Raw genomic sequence first — 17,310 nt, 5'->3', positions numbered from 1 at the left:
CTCCAATACGGGCGTATTAAAATCCAGTACGCCCGTACTGAACCCCAATACGGTCGTATTGAATCCAATACGGTCCATATTGATTGTAAACTTTGTGCATCAATGGAAAGGCCAATACGGCCGTATTGAATCCAATACGGGCCGTATTGGCGGAATTTTGCCTATAAATAAGACCTCCCCTCCCTCATTTTGCATACCTTTCTTCATTCTCCACATTCCTTGCTTGTGAGTGCATTCCTACAAAGATTATCAGAAATGGCAGAATCTTCTCGCAAAAGGCAGAGAGCCCCGGCCAGACGTGTAATGACAGATCGACACCGGGACCGGCTACAGCTTATAGAGACGTTCACCATCGAGCCGTCAAGGGTGCTCGACTTTGAGCTTCTCCGAGCAGTGGGCTTGGAGAATGATGTCAGGAGCTACTTCGACGCCATAGGATGGGGATTTGTCCTTAATCCACCATCCCAACTATATTTGACGGCCACGAAGGAGTTCTTGGCTACAGTCGGCGTTACGGAGTCGACTAACAGCTATGGGGAGGATGTTTGCGCGGTGGATTTTTGGATGAATGAAGGATACCGCTCGCTGACGTTGGACGAGTTCAACGTCCAGGCAGGGTTTTTCAGCCGCACTGATCAGCTGGCATTCCGAGATGCCATATGCGAGTGGCCTGATCAGTGGACTCCGGTTGAGATGTGGAGTTTGCTCACTGGCCGACGGGATTATCATTCAGGGGTGAAGGGCTCCCGGCTCCCGACTGCTCTTAGGATCTGTCACAAGATCCTCACCAGTACTATTCATGGCAGGTCCAAGAGTCCGGAGTCGATTACACGGCCGGATCTGCTGGCCTTATATTGCATGGCCACCGGCCGGAAGGCCAATCCTGGATATTTCTTCCTCGAGCACGTGAAGAAGCTTGGGGTACGAGAGGGAGGAGAGTCCAGACAGGGGTACATCTTGGTTGCCCCACTCCTCTCACAGCTGGCGGAGACATGGGGATGTCCCGATGGTGCAGAGCAGGGGCATTGGCGCCGAAGCTGATTGGTGCCTCCACCCTGATTAACATGAAGATCATCGCTAGATCGCCAGGAGGGGGGTTTGTGCGAGTAGATGGCCTCGAGACCTTCGACGACCTCCTCAACAACCTCGACTTTGAGGGAGGCGACGCCCCGCAGCCAGAGGCTAGCACATCACGGTCGGACAGGGGATACTTTGACGCCCGCTTCGACACACTGCAGCAAAGCATTGACACGCGATTCGATGCTTTTCAGCAGAGCATCGACACGTGATTCGATGCTTTTCAGCATAGTGTCGGTACATGGCAGCAGAGTACCGATACTCGACTAGACAGCTTGGTGCAGGGTTTCGACAACCTCTCAGTCTGGCTCCATAGCCACTACCCCACTCCTCCTCAGGATCCGCCGGCCGATGAGTGAAGACCGGATTGCTTCCTTTAATTTTTATGTATTTAGTTTGTTTGGGCTGTGTCCCATCTTTTGATTTCTTTTGATTTCTCTCGTACAAACTTATTTTCTATTTTATGAAAATTTCCACTGTTTGATTTTAAATTCTCTAGCAATTTAAATTCTGTACAGAAAAAAGCCAAATCAGAAGAAAAGGCAAAATACAGAAAAAGCCGAAAATGAAAAAAGGCAAGGATATAGAAAATCCAACAAACAGATTGCACAGAATAACTGAGCCTGGAGAGGCTCGCAGAAATAATACTCCCCAGAGGGAACCTCAACTCATGCTCTTGGATTCAAAATCCCCAGCAAGAGCTATCAAGCAAGATCGTCAAAATCTCCAATGGAAGTATGATCATCCAAGCAGTATATTCAAGTCAAAGGACTTTAAAACTTCTTCAGTGGAAGATAACTCTCCGACTCAAGCGTTGAGTGAGACTAAGCCTGCAGAGGCTTCCTAAATAATACTCTGGGATACACAAGATCCCCAAATCCCCAATCGCCTACTCAAGAGGCATCCCTACAAAAGGAGAAAAAAATAAAAAATCTCAATAAATATTCCCCAAGCGGAATGCGGCATCCAGCCAAGCACCGAACATCAAGATTATCTGCCTAACAGAAGAGGCCAGTCAAGAAATGAATGACAGAATTCCCTAGTGGATAATAGCCTACACAGAGGCTACAAAATCAGAAAATTGAAAAGAGTCACCCGAATAAGGACAACCGGGATACTCCACCAACGTCAAAGGACGTCAGCCAAACATAAGGCATCGCTCAACTCAAAGAGAGAGCATCTGTGTCCACACCCCAAGGATTCAGAAATTCCCCATGGGTACCAACAATGCAATGCAAGTTGGGGCACAGGAACCTATGAATGACTGCACATCCCCTAGACGGATCCCTGCGTTATCCAGCCCTCAGCGGCACAAAATCAGAAAAAACTGTCGAAGCAGCATAGTGGACTGTGGAGACAAAAATCATCTCAAATCCCTGGAGAGGGTAAACTCGCATTGCCGAAGTGATCAGAAGACACGGACGCAGTCCCTGGAGAGGGCAAACTCAGCTGCCGATGTTAAGACGCAGTCCCTGGAGAGGGTAAACTCACCTGCCGATGTTAAGACGCAGACCCTGGAGAGGGCAAACTCAACTGCCAAATGTTAAGCGGCAGAGCCTGGAGAGGCGGTACTCAATCATCAGGGTGATGTTAACACACTGGTGTCTAGCTTCCGGCTCGGGCGTCGAGTGAAGCTAGGTCTGGAGAGACGGTACTCAACCATCAGCGTCATCAGAGGTGCGTTGGTGTCCAACTTCCGGCTCGGGCGGCGAGTGAGGTTGGGCCTGGAGAGGCAATACTCAATCATCAGTGATGTTAAAACACTGGTGTCTAGCTTCCGGCTCGGGCGTCGAGTGAGGCTAGGCCTGGAGAGGCGGTACTCAACCATCAGCGTCGTCAGAGACACGTCGATGTTCAACTTCCAGCTCGGGCGTCGAGTGAAGTTGACCCTGGAGAGGGTAAAACTCAGCTACCGAGGTTGTCAGAAACACCGAGGTATGCAACAACCTGGAGAGGCTACTCAACAATTTTCCACCGGAAGACGCTACAAGTCAGAAGGTTGGCATATTACCCGGACAATTGGGTCAACTCCTTTACTTGTCAATCGGTACACCAAAAGGCCGTTTGACTAAGTAAAGGGGGGGCAGCTGTAGACCCCTAAAATTGTCCGGGTCGGAAATAAAACTCGAAGACCCTCAAAGATCGAAGGAAAGTCAGCCAGAAGGACTCCTAGAAGACCATAGGATGGCTATCTGTAGGTTTAGAGGTCTTAGAGTAGCTTAAAATAAGGAAGTGGAGGGAATGAAGCCCAATACGGCCGTACTAAACTTAATACGGCCGTATTGAAGCTTCAACACGGCCCCAGTGAACTCAATACGGCGTATTAAAGTTTCTGAAACTTCAATACGGCCGTACTGAAATCAATACGGCCGTATTGAAGCTTCAATACAGCTGCAGTGAACTCAATACGGGCGCATTGAAATTTCTGAATTTCATACGGCCGTATTGAACTCAATACGGCCGTATTGAACTCAATACGGCCGTATTGAAGTTCAAAAATTTCAATACGGCCGTATTGATTCCATAGCCCGTATTGCGCCTGTTCCCTATAAATATGGCGTCATTTTGACGTCATAGGACACTTTTACACACAGTTTTAACCCTCTTCTTGAGTATTCTGGGTTTTTTTGAGCAGTGCTCTGCCTAGAAATCACTCGGAGAGTTGATCCGACGAAGTTTTTGAGTTCTGAGCATTTTGCTTGAGTCTCGAACTAAGTCGAAGGGAAATCCATCGGATTTCCAAGTCAAAAATTATTTTTTAGGAAGGAGTGAGCGGGCTTGTAGAGCGAGGGAACGCCAAAAAGCTTCCCAGTTTTACTTGATATATAAAAAGCACGCTTCAAGAGGTTTCTTTTCTAAAAATCCCTTCTTTTACTGCTTTCTGTGTGCATATTAAACTGTCATCATGTAAATAGTTAATTTATAATTACTTAGAATAAATAGGGATAATTTAGTAATTTTGTACTATTATTTTTAGAAATAATCTGTCATAGGGAACCCGAAAGGGGCGTTGTGGGGTGCTAACACCTTCCCCACACGTAACCGACTCCCTTACCCAACTCTGGTTGTAATGGCCGAAGTTGATTTATAAAATCAATTGCCTTATCCCTTTTTCCAATGTTTTGAGTAAAACATTGGTGGCGACTCCATGAACCCTTTTACTACGAAAACCACTAATCCATGGAGGGTCCCGCTTGGGATTAACATGGATTGGTGAGACATTTAATAAATAAATTGGATAAGATCGACAAGGTCTCAGTTTGAGAACAAGTCGTTCTAATAATCCAATACATTTTCAAAACTAAAATAAAAGCGAGCTCGACCGTCTTCGCGACCGCCGAGGCCCGTTTGGGCCGGGTGGCGACAGAAATTCAGTCATACAGCCTCAAAAAACAAATACAAAATGCCCCTATCCAAGATCATTCATCATCCCCAACAAGTGAAGGAATGGACCACACAACAAGAAGGGAAGCCCTTACCCTTGGACCACGATGAACAACAACCCAAACAAAGCAGAGAACTTGAACGAAACAAATGGACCACAAAAAGTGAAACCCACTAAGTGGGTCATGTACGGGGAGTATAAGCAGCACTTTCTGTCTCACTTTCGTTTTTTTAGGGTTTTCAGAATCGGGTCGTGCATAACCCGACCGTGACCCGCTTCTTCTAGAATCGTGCGATTTCTTCTTGAATCGCAATTTTCTGATTCGCAACGATACAAACGATTCGAACACGATTCGTGATCAAAAACGAGTCAACGTGCAATTCAAATCACGGAGCCTCGGAATTGTATCGTATCATACGATACGAATTGCGAATCGTGCGATACTTACTACCATGCTAAAAACATATTTAAACCTATTAAAAAAATATTAAAACAAACTAATTATAACTATAATTTTAAAAAAGTATTTAGGTTTAGTATTTTTATTTTTAATTTGGGCAACCTATTATTATTAGGCCCCAATTTTACGTTTTGGGCTTAATAAAAATATGATCCATAACCCAAACCCATGAAATTAGAGTGAAATATTTGACGGGAGATGCTGAGGCCTGAGGCTACAAATCAATCTTTGGAAGCACATAAAGTTGCTCGGAAGAGAACAAAAGGTACCACAATGACTGATGGGTGGACTGACAAGATGAGGAGAACAATATTAAATTTTCTAGCTCACAATCCAAAGGGAACAATTTTCATGAAGTCTATTAATGCATCAACTATATTCAAAATAGCTGAGAAGATCTTTGAGATGATAAATGAGATTGTTGAAGAGGTTGGTGAAAAGAATGTTGTCCCAGTTGCGATGAACAATGCAGTAAATACAAAGTTGCTGGTGTTGTCCCAGTTGCGATGAATAATGCAGTAAATACAAAGCATGCTAAAAAAGTTTACAAAAGGAAGAGATTTGATTAGGCCTGGTATGACTAGATTTGCAACAACTTATTTGACTTTATCTTGTCTCCATGAAATGAATTAGTATTTGTGTAGCTATGAACCTATATGGGAAATTATTGATAAGAGGTGGGATAGTCAACTTCATAAGCCTTTGCATGCAGCTGGATATTATCTTAATCCACAATTACATTATGAAGCTAATTTTAAAAATGATGATCATGAGGTGAAGCATGGTTTGTTAGATTGTATGAAAAGATTGGTAAAGGATCCTGCAATAAGAAAAAAAAACAATATGCAATTTCTTGAGTTTCATTATGCTAGAGGGCTTTTTGGCCTGGATGATGCAAAGGAATGTAGGAAGGCAATGCTTCCTGCAGAATGGTGGGAGATGTTCGAGGATCATTGTCTAGAATTGAAAAGGTTTGTCATTCGTGTTTTAAGCTTGACTTGTAGTTCTTCTGGATGTGAGCGTAATTGAAGCTCATTTGAAATGGTAATTGAAGTTCGTGACCTTTTTATGGTTTTCAAATTTCCCTCTTTAGTTTTAGACTTAAATTAAATGATCAATTGATCATAATATTTTTGTATATTATTTTCTAGGTTCATACAAAAAGGAGAAACTGCTTGCATCAAAAAAAGATGAATGACTTTGTGTATGTCATGTACAACTTGAAGTTAAAAAGTAAAGTAATAAGGAAAACAATTACTTTTCTATTTGATGATATTCAATCAGATGATGAATGGATAGTTGAAGAGGGAGACAATGTTGGTGAAGAGAATGTTGATGTTGAGCAACCTCAAGGTGAAGGTGAAGGTGAAGGTGGAGGTGGAGGTGAAGGTAATGGTGTTAATGTGCAATTGGATGGTGGAGGTTCAAACTCAAGTAATCCAACTTTGGATGCATTTCATCTTGACAAATTGATTTTTGATGATGATCTTAGTGAGCATTCATCCGAGGAAAATGTTGATGGTGATGATGGAAATGGTGATGAAGACCTTGGAGTTGGAGATGATATTATTAGAGGATTAGACATGGAGATTTCAAGATATTAGTCATGTGATGTCTTAATTTTTTATTTGTCTATTTTTAAGAACTTGTGTTTTGTCATTTGTGTGAACTTTTGTTAAGAACTTTAGCATTTTATTATTAATGTAAATTTTTATTTTACTTATTACACGATTCATCCACTACCACCACATTCGGAAAGCATCACATCTAGCATGATAGAGTTTGTTATACAGTTATGGGATCATCCAATCTGCATCCGATTCTATTTTAATTTCCTGCACCTCTTTTATTGTATAAAAGACAACAACTAGTGTACTGGTTGAATCATCAAAAAATCAATGGAAATAATTCCATAATTTTCTCAGTAACACACCCTACGTTTTCTTCTTATGGTATCTAGAGCACCTTTCTTTGGGAGCTCTGCTATGCAGCTCTAATGGTGAGAAATTCAAACAATAATAGTTCAGGATCAGGGAGTGGTGTGGTCACTATCCTTGATCCTTCTCAAGATCCGACGAGTCATTATTATGTTCATCCAAGTGAAGGTCCTTCTAGCGTTTCTGTCACACCTCAACTTGCGGCCAAGAACTACCACTTTTGGGCCAGAATGATGCAACGAGCATTGATTGCGAAGAATAAATACAGATTTGTTGATGGAACTCTTCCAATATCCGCTGTTAATTATCCACACTATTTTGCCTGGGAAAGATGTAACAATTTGGTACACTCATGGATCATGAATTCCATCTCCTCATTAATAGGAGAGAGCGTTGTTTTCATGGAAAATGCTATAGATGTCTGGCTTGATCTAAAAGAATGATTCTCGCAAGGAGATTTGATTCGCGTTTCAGAACTTCAGCAGGAAATCCATAATTTCAAGCAAGGAAATCTGGACGTGACTGAATTTTTCACTGAACTAAAAAGGCTCTGGGAGGAGCTTGAATGTTATAGGCCGATTCTCGACTGCACTTGTCCTGTTCGATGTAATTGCCGAGCAATAAGGAATGCAAGGAATTACAAGCATCAAGATACATTTATTCAATTTCTGAATGGTTTGAATGATCATTTTAATGTTGTTAAATCACAAATATTGTTGATGGATCCTTTATCTTCTTTGAACAAAGTTTTTTCTATGATAATTCAACATGAAAGGCAGGGTAACCCAAGTCTTGGTGAAGAAACCAAAGTGTTTGCTGGAACCATTGATAATAGAAAGAGCTGTGGTAGAGGCAAAGGCAATAATAGCTAGGGATGTGGCTCGGGCAAGGTTTGTTCCTATAGTGGAAAGAGTGGACACACTGTTGATGTGTGCTATAAAAAACATGGGTACCCTCTCAACTTTGGTTCCAATAATAATTCTACAGTACAAAATATTATCCAGGAAGAAACCGGGGAAAATGAGGATCAATCAAGAAAAGAGGATTCGAGCAATTCTCAACAAGTTATCACTCAAGAACAGTATAGAAACTTGCTTGCATTAATACAACAATCGAATTTGCAGGCTTCTTCAAGCCACACTTCCAATCAAGTTAGCACTGACCCGCCTACACAATTCCATTCATCCTCAGGTAAAACCTGCATTTTATCTTGTCCTTCAAATCAATATTCAAACTCCTGGATATTAGATTCAGGAGCCACAGATCACATATGTTGTTCATTGACATTATTTGATACCTTTCATGAAATTAAACATGTTAGTTTAACTCTACCTAATGGACATCAAACATTGGCCAAGTTTTCTGGTACAGTAGTGTTCTCTCTAACCCTTACTTTGACAAATGTATTGTTTCTCCAAGAATTCAATTTTAACCTTGTTTCTGTGTCAAAATTGTGTCGCAATTCTAATTGTCTTGCAAGTTTCTCGTTTAAAAACTGTCAATTACAAGATATGAAATCCACGAGGATGATTGGTTTGGCTAAACAAGTGGGAGGTTTGTACTTGCTAAAGGCTAAAACTCAAGAGAAAATGGCAGAGGTTCAAGTTAGCAACATTACAACAGAAAGTATTCCAGAATCAAGTCTGTGGCACTTCAGGTTGGGGCACCTTTCACATGAGAGATTAGAAACTATGTCTAGGGAAAATCCTATCATTTTTATTAACAAGTATGCTGTTTGTGATATTTGTCATTTGGCAAAGAAAAAGAAATTACCATATTTGATGAGTAAAAATAGAGCTTCTAAAATTTGTGAGCTGTTGCATTTTGACATATGGGTCCCTATCAAATAAATTCTGTTCATGGTCATAAGTATTTTCTTACTGCCTTAGATGACTATAGCAAATTTTTTTGGGTTATTTTGATGAAATCCAAATCTAAAGTGAGCACACATTTGCAAAATCTTGTTCACATGTTGGAAAGACAATTTGGAAAAAAAATTAAAATAATAAGAACTGATAATGGCCCAAAATTTACCTTGACATATTTTTATGCAAAGGAAGGAATTATACACCAAACATCTTGTGTAGAATGTCCTGAGCAAAATGGAAGAGTAGAAAGGAAACACCAACACATTTTAAATGTGGCTAGGTCATTGTTGTATCAAGTTCATCTGCCTAAGCAATATTGGGGATATGCAGTTACACATGCTGCATACATTATGAACAGAATTCCAAGCAAAATTTTACAAAATCATTCCCCTTATGAGCTATTCTTTGGAAACAAACCAGATTTGGAAAATCTGAGAGTTTTTGGGTGTTTGTGCTAGCACCTTACAAGTTCAAAGAAGTAAATTTGACCCAAGGTCTCGTAAATGTGTTTTTTTGGGATATAAGCCCACTACCAAGGGTCATATTTATATGGACCTTGACTCTAAAGATTTTTTGTGTCTTGAAATGTTGTTTTCCATGAATTGATACTTCCTTATAAGTCCCAAAACTCACCAAAATGGGCTTATACAGAACCACACACAAAACGAAATCGATCGCCTCAACCTTCACCACATACATATAACCATATTTCTTTACCTATTGATTTGGACCCATCACCACCTCATCAACCTTTCCTTAATTCACCCGCAAATCCAACCACCAACATTTCACCTAATAAGCCTGCTGCCCAAACAAATTTTGAACTTAGAAAGTCATCAAGGATCAGGCATCCACCATCACACCTGGCTGATTACATCTGTGAAACTCCCACTTGTGCAGCGAATCAATCTTCCCCAGGTACACCTCATTCCTTGTCTATATTCACTTCTCTTTCTCATCTATCTCCTTCACATTATTCTTTTACCTTTTCTTTGCTCTCTGAGACTGAACCTAGAACTTATGAAGAGGCTTCCAAATTCCCTTGCTGGATTGATGCTATGCAAGTAGAAATACAGGCTCTTGAGGATAACAAAACCTGGGTCTTAACTGATTTACCAGCTGGAGTAATCCCCATTGGAAATAAATGGGTATTCAAAATTAAAAGGCGTGAAGATGGAACAATTGAGCGTTACAAAGCACGCTTAGTGACAAAAGGATATACACAAATTGAAGGGCTTGATTATTTGGATACATTTTCTCCTGTTGCTAAGATTACAACCGTGAGAACACTTCTTGCTGTTTCTTCTATAAAAGGGTGGTTTTTACATCAATTAGATGTGAATAACGCTTTCTTACATGGAGAGTTGGAAGAAGATGTCTATATGCTGGTTCCTCAAGGTGTTAAACAGTCTTATTCTAATCAAGTGTGCAAGCTCACCAAAAGTTTATATGGGTTGAAGCAAGCAAGTAGACGTTGGTATGAAAGGCTTACAACATTGTTATTGTCTTGTGGATTCAGCCAAGCACACTCAGATAGTTCACTCTTTGTTAAGAAGACTTCTCTCACTTTCACAGCTTTGTTAGTATATGTCGATGACATCATACTAGCAGGGATTCACTTGCAGAATTTAACCATATCAAAGGGATTCTAAATGATTCTTTTAAGATCAAAGACTTGGGTCAGCTAAAATACTTCCTCGGGCTCCATGTTTCTCATTCTCAACTGGGAATATATGTTTGTCAATATAAATATTGTCTTGAACTTTTAAAAGATTCTGGTCTCCTTGGTTCAAAACCAGTTCGCACTCCTTTGGACCCTTCGGTGCAACTACACCAAGATGGAGGCAAGTTGTATGATGATGTTCCTTCTTACCATCGCTTAATTGGCCGATTACTCTATTTGACCACTACGAGGCCCGATATTACTTTTGCCACACAGCAGCTTAGTCAATTCTTATCAAGACCCACATATGCTCACTTTCATGCTGCTCAAAGCCCTCAGATATTTAAAGACTTCACCAGGCAGAGGTCTATTCTTTCCAAGGTCATCATCATTGCAAATTTTTGGTTATAGTGATGCAGACTGGGGAGGTTGTATTGATACTCGTAGATCCATCTCGGACAATGCTTCTTCCTTAGTTCATCTCTAACTTCTTAGCGGAGCAAAAAGCAAAGTACTGTCTCTAAGTCTTCATCCGAGGCAGAATATCGTGCTTTATCTGCAGCTACTTGTGAATTACAGTGGATTGTTTTTGTGAAGAAATTGGTAAGAGACGCATTAGTCCAGCTTGTGATTTCTCCCAACTAAATGACAATCAATGTCAAGATGTTTGGTACGTTCGTGAAAGACTGGATTTGCTGCGATATGAAGTGCACTTTGATTGTCACAATACAATACTGGTGGCCTAAAGGATTGCTAGCTATGAGTTCTTGGCTAAGCTAGGATTGCTAGACATTTTTCATCCTCCAGCTTGCGAGGGGGTATTACACAATTCATCCACTACCACCATATCCAGAACGCATCACAGCTAGCATGATGGAGTTTGTTATACAGTTATGGGATCAACCAATCTGCATCCGATTCTATTTTAATTTCCTGCACCTCTTTTATTATATAAAAGACAACAACTAGTGTACTGGTTGAATCATCAGAAAATCAATGAAAATAATTCCATAATTTTCTCAGTAATACACCCTACGTTTTCTTCTTATTACACTTTAATATGGCTTCATGAGATTACGTAAACTCTCAAGATTGAGAACCTTGGATAGATGGGATAGCCAACTTCACCGACCATTACATGTTGTAGCCTATTATTTGAACCCCGAATTGCATTGTGGCCCTAACTTCAAAGTTGATTTGGATGTAAAAAAAGGTCTAATTACATGCATACAAAGGATGGTGCGGGATGATGATGAACAAACTTTAATTGATGTTCACAAAGAAGATTTCAAGAATCAAAACTTGATGTTTGGTCATCCTATGGCCATTAGAGCAATTGGAAAGAAAACTAAAGTAGCTTGGTGGGAGGCTTATGGAGATGAACATCAAGAGCTCCAAAAGTTTGTTATATGTGTTCTAAGTTTGACTTGCAAATCTTTTGGATGTGAGTGTAACCGGTGTTCCTTCGGGATGGTAATTAAAGTTATAAAACAGAATTAGTAGTAGTTGAGTATTAGTAAGTTGCTTAATTCATACCAATTACCATATTTGCATTTTTCTTTAGGTCTACACAAAGAAGAAAGCGTTTGAAGCAAAAGATAATGAATGATGTTTTTGTTATGACTAATTTAAAATTGGCTAAACTGCCTAACAAAAGCAAGTTAAAAGACAATTATTTAAGATTGAGTTATCTAAAGATTTATTTGATGATCTTTCATCTAATGATGAATGGCTTATGGAAAATGATGACAACGAAGTGGAAGTGGAAGAGAATGAAGAATTGGATCCTCCAAATCCGAATGAGGTGGTCTGCCACCTCTAGATGAGGCTTATCTTGCTAATAGTAATATGGTTAATGAAAGGAAAGGAGAAAATGATGAAAGAAATAAGGATATCTTAAGTGATTACAATTTTAATTAAGATGATTTACTTTAGCCATAGGATTAGTGTATTAGAGGTTTAAACTAGGTGCAAGTGGCTTAAGTACGTTTTGATATTGCAATGCAGAAGTTTTTTTGTTGGTTGTTTCAATTTTTTATGGAGTTTAGTTGTTGACTTTTTTATAATTATAAATGTTATTATGAATTTAAGCTTAAATTACGTATTCTTTATGTTATGATGGCCTTTTACCCTCTTATTTATACTATTTTAGATGCATATATATAAGAATAAAGAATTTATATGCATATATTTGGATTTTATAATTTTAGCAGAATCTTACATTTTGTGTTACGAGTTCATGATTTATGATTTTGTCACCTAGTTTCGAGTCGAACTAAAACCCCGATTTTGACTACCTTGATTATATGCATAAGTATTATGAATATTGATTTTCATCTGATGTAACTAAACAAATTCACAAAATTAAATTTGAAGTAAAAAACACTAGTTAAGAGATAATATAAAAGGGTCAAAAGGATAAAATGATGATCACTTGATCAAAGCCCAATACAAGATTTCCTTAACGGAAATATCTACGGTAATTAGAAAGTTGGACTTGGGTCAAACCAAAGATAAAATTATTGTTTTGTGTCACCCTGTAGTTATGAGTAAACATTAGTATGAACTAAGTATGAAGAGAGTCCTCAATGACTAGTTATCAAAAGAAGACCAGGTATACAAGTAGTGTTGCCTACCTTCATATAAGTATATTGGAGGCATAGTATCACTACCTGCCCACAAGTATATAAAATAAGTAAAATCATGCAATTAGATAAGATATTTAATAAGTATATATATTTGATCCTGTGTGTATATTGATTCTATGTGCAAGATCAAAATACTCTGCTCAATCATATCACTCCTTTAATAATGCTAATTATAATTGTTACTATACATGCATAAAAAGTTATATTTGAGGGACAAATAAGAAACAAACATACCAGTATGCCTTTGGACAATAAGAAAGTGAACCTAAATAACTTAACTGAAGCTTCTTGAGATTGTCTTTACATGCCTCAAAAATCAGTCCATGATTGAAATTCCAAAGCTGAAATCAAATTCAAGTGCAAAAGGTAAGTCAATAACTATTTAAAATTATCTTCAAGTCCAAAGGTGAAACTATCCCAAAAATCTTAAAATTCACCAATCTCCCGAGACCCTCCACCTCCATATAACAATAAACAAAAAAAAAATGTAAAAATTGCAAACTGCATACTTCTCTCCTGCAACATGTGACAGAACAAGTAAGCATCATAAAATAGCAAAGTTTAATTTCAGTAGTTTAAAAACCGAATAAGTAGTTGGAGTCAATCAACATTACTCAGTTATTAATGCGTAATAATCATAAAGATAAACTTGCATATGCAACTTGAATCAGACTCGCATGATCAAAGAGTGTTTGTAAAATAGCACCGAACCAGAGAAAATTAGGAAAATCCTTAACAAATCGCAATACACGAAGTCTTGCGATCTTGACGGCAACAATCTCAAAGGTATCATATTGCTTCACTGCAACAAAAATAAAAATAAAAAATGAAAGATAATTGTTTTTACTGACAGCCACAATCTCAAAGGTGTTATATTTAAAAATTATTTATACAAAGGTGTATCTAGTGAGGAGTTAATTTTCATAAACCATATATGAATGGTTAAAATTATTTACTTAAATCTAATATTGATGCTTTAATTTATTATTTTCAAAAAAGCGGATAAACAAAGTGCACTTGAGAAAAGGGCAGCAAATGGCCAGGGGCTGTAGGGTTGGCATCTAGGCCGTCATCAATGAATTTTTTTTTTTTGTATAATTTTATTTATCATTATTTTTAGAGGCCTAGCAGCAAGCAGGTATGGCACTAGGTATGCAACAAATACTTGACGACCCTTGCAATGCTAGTGATATTAAAAATGGGAACTATGCACTTGCAGAGCAAGCACATGAGACAGACATCTTTTGTCAGTTTTTTTTATAGCCTAATTAGCATAAGAACCAAAAAGGAAGGGAAATTTTCAAAAGAAAATTATGGAATACTTTTTGCAGATAAGATTATAAATAATAAAAAGCAAACCTTTGGAACCTTGAGGCCAGCTCTGCTCAAATATCAGCTGTAAGTGGCAGAATGGAACCATCATTGCACAGAATGACTGCATCTCTAGAAATTATACTTTATGGGGCACCCTTTGAGAACAAAACATGCATATTGTTCCAGCTACAAACGACACTCATCATTTTCTGATATTGAGAAAATTCCAAAACATGTATTTGCAAAGCATGAAGCTCGAAGTGTGAAGCAAATGAGAGTTACTTACTTCAGAGCAGAAAACTGATTTTATTATTTTCAATTAGTTTAGACAAACACATTGAAAAGTAAGAAATTGTTTATTCATTAAAAAATGATTTTTAAAAACAAAAAAAAATTTAAACAAACAGACCCATTATTGTTGCAATTTCCATTTGTTGGAAAGCCACCATAATTGAAGTCACCTTTAACCCTACTTAGTTGTGGCCACTTTGGGCTGCCTTAATTGCAGTGTCAAGGTTGGTATTTAGTCTTTCATTGACTAGAAATATGACTTTAATAAAATTTTATCAGTATCCACATTAGAAGCTAGTTTTGTGAGTAGACTTGTGCTCTAAAGTCCAAATTCTGAGACCATTATAAGTTAATGCTTTGATGATAAACATGAATCATTCATGCTGCTATACCATTGCCACCATCAGTAGAGAGTAGTAAATCATCTTATCATAAAAAACAATGCAGCTTCATTTTATCTTCTAACTTATCACAAAAAACTATTAAGTTCTTGGAAATCATGCTACTATATAATGAAAACAATGCTTGAATTCACCGTAGAAAAAAGAAACACTTCTTGTACTTCTTGTCAACATATAATGAAATAATACGGAAACATGATCATTGAAATTTTCATACAGCGAATTTGTATCCTCAGTCATCATTCCTGTTCTTGCACCCGGTCTAAAAACAAGAAAACGCAAGTTCAAGAAAGAACCATGACCCAGATAGAGGGATCAAAAACAACAATAAGAACAGCGAAAGAGTCCAGTGTCATTGCATTCCAAACAGAAGAAAACAAGAATCAGAAAAAAAAAGAAAAAAAGAATGGAGTTCAATTCAAAATCAGAGAAGGACTCCAGTCTCATTGCATTCCAAACAGAAGAGAAAAAAAATCAGAAAAAATAGAAACAATAATCGAGTTCAATTCAAAATCAGAGAAGGAAAAGAAATCTCAATCGTGTTAAAGAAGACAAAAGAAAAGAAATGCAAGAGATGGAAGAGGTATTGTGGAAGATGAGATAACAAAGAGGAAAACGAGAATCAGATAAAGAAAAGCAATCCATTTATGAAAGGCTCTACTTATACTTGAGCGTGTTCTTCTGCTTCTTTGCGTTGGCTTACCGTTGTTTCTCTTCGGCCATTTAAACTTCAAAGAGAGAAGAAGCAGACAAAAGAGGCGCGACACACTACAGAACGCTTAAAATCCTAGTGAGTAACGAACACAAACAATTGAAAAGTGGAAAACCCAAACGAATGATGAGTGAAACAGAGTCACACAATATATTGTGTTATAAATCGAGAGAGGGGTTAAAGACACCGAGTGAGGCGGTGGAACGGATTGTGAATTCGTTCGGTGGAAGAGAAAAGGTATAATAGGCTTATTTTGTCGAACAATTTCTCGTATTTATTAGTAAGTTAATACTATTAAATATTTTTTAAAAAAATTAGTAACAAAAATTGCAACTTAACTAAACAATCCTTTTAAATTTCAAAAATAAATATTAAAATTCTTTTCATTGTTATAATTTTGTTTATTCTAATATAAATATAAAAATAAATATTTATTTTATGTAATTCAGATTTATAAATAATAAATATTTCTATATAAAAATTATATTTTAAATTTATTATAAATAATTTATATTGCTATATAAAACTCTTTTAATCATTGAAATTTTTTAAATATATTAATATTAAATTTAACAAATAACAATTGATAAAAACAAAAGTGATCAAAGAAACTCTTGAAAAACATTTTCACTAAAAAAACTTCCTAAACTTGTTTAATATAATTATTCTAATTTATATATAAACAGTTTTTAAAATCTTTACTATATAATAAATTTTTACAGAAAAATAATCTAAAAATAATCTTATTCTACTTTTTTTTCCTTTCTATTTCTTTTCATACACCCCTTTAGTGGTCTCATTTTAAATAAAACAATAAAGAATTTGATTTCAAAAATTAAATTAATATAAATTTATAGTTATTAAATGGATAATCAATAATTAATATTTTAATATTTTTTCTTCTAAAAGAAAAAGCAGACCTGTGAAGTATAATTGTATAAAATAAATTGAATTTTTCTAAAGTTTAAATTAATCCATGCACTTAGTTTTTATAAAAGCTTTCTAATTTTTTTTACCAATAAAAATTACAATAATAATTTTAAAGTTCAAACTCCATATCTTACATATATAATTGTAATCTCTCACCATTAAATACACCCTAGTAATTTAGAAGCACTCTTATTTAATTATTCTTTATGCTATAAGTTGATACGAGAAAAATTTATTTAAACTTTAAAAAAAATGATTATAAAATTATTATTTATTTCTTAAAAGATTAAAAATTGCATATTTTTAAAATAATCAATTTAGACAAACATAAAAAAATATTTTATTAATGAAAATTAAATAAAATAAATGGATCATTAATATATAGAAAGAAAAAAAATATATTTTGCACCAATTTATGATACATATTAAAAGAATATAATAAACTCTATATTGTCGGCTTAAAATAATTTTGAAAATAGAAACAAGAAAGGCATGATCTTTTCTACAAGTTTTTCTTTTTAAAAAATAATTTATTCCGGTGAATGATCATATTGGATTAAACATGTCACTTTAATTCAAATTCAAATTTTAAAAATTAAATCTATACGTAACGAAATAGGATTA

General features: G+C 36.8%; 2 protein-coding genes across 51 annotated transcripts in view; one reads left to right on the top strand and one right to left on the bottom strand.

Moving 5' to 3' along the window:
- The first annotated feature begins 6,918 nt into the window (after window positions 1–6,918).
- On the top strand, window positions 6,919–10,379 carry LOC109794017 (uncharacterized). The gene is made up of 4 exons (XM_020353487.2): window positions 6,919–7,203; window positions 7,864–8,516; window positions 9,148–9,226; window positions 9,348–10,379. Exons 1-4 carry the CDS (start codon window positions 6,919–6,921, stop codon window positions 10,377–10,379), a joined length of 2,049 nt encoding a protein of 682 aa, XP_020209076.2.
- Window positions 10,380–12,759: 2,380 nt separating this feature from the next.
- Window positions 12,760–17,310, bottom strand: part of LOC109794015 (chromatin modification-related protein EAF1 A) — a 43,234-nt gene continuing 38,683 nt past the window's right edge. For 36 of the 50 annotated variants that reach the window (XM_083077324.1, XM_083077315.1, XM_083077341.1 and 33 more), the window contains 2 exons: window positions 13,027–14,538; window positions 12,760–12,927 (listed from right to left, as the gene is read on the bottom strand). The gene's annotated coding sequence lies outside the window, so the exon portion shown is untranslated. The remainder of the gene's footprint in view (window positions 12,928–13,026; window positions 14,539–17,310) is intronic. The other 14 variants (XM_083077351.1, XM_083077348.1, XM_083077352.1 and 11 more) reach the window with 14 other exon arrangements.

This window comes from Cajanus cajan, chromosome 6 (genome assembly GCF_000230855.2).
Source record: "Cajanus cajan strain Asha chromosome 6, NIPB_CcT2T_4, whole genome shotgun sequence".
Classification (NCBI taxonomy): domain Eukaryota; kingdom Viridiplantae; phylum Streptophyta; class Magnoliopsida; order Fabales; family Fabaceae; genus Cajanus; species Cajanus cajan.
This window is presented reverse-complemented; position numbering and strand designations above follow the sequence as displayed.

Bases quoted from the DNA above. Each gene is read 5' to 3' on its own strand.
- LOC109794017 (XM_020353487.2), top strand. From the start codon at position 6,919: ATGGTGAGAAATTCAAACAATAATAGTTCAGGATCAGGGAGTGGTGTG. The intron at 8,517-9,147 runs GTTGGGGCACCT...GAAACAAACCAG, and splicing joins TCAAGTCTGTGGCACTTCAG to ATTTGGAAAATCTGAGAGTT. The intron at 9,227-9,347 runs GTAAATGTGTTT...CTTCCTTATAAG, and splicing joins TAAATTTGACCCAAGGTCTC to TCCCAAAACTCACCAAAATG.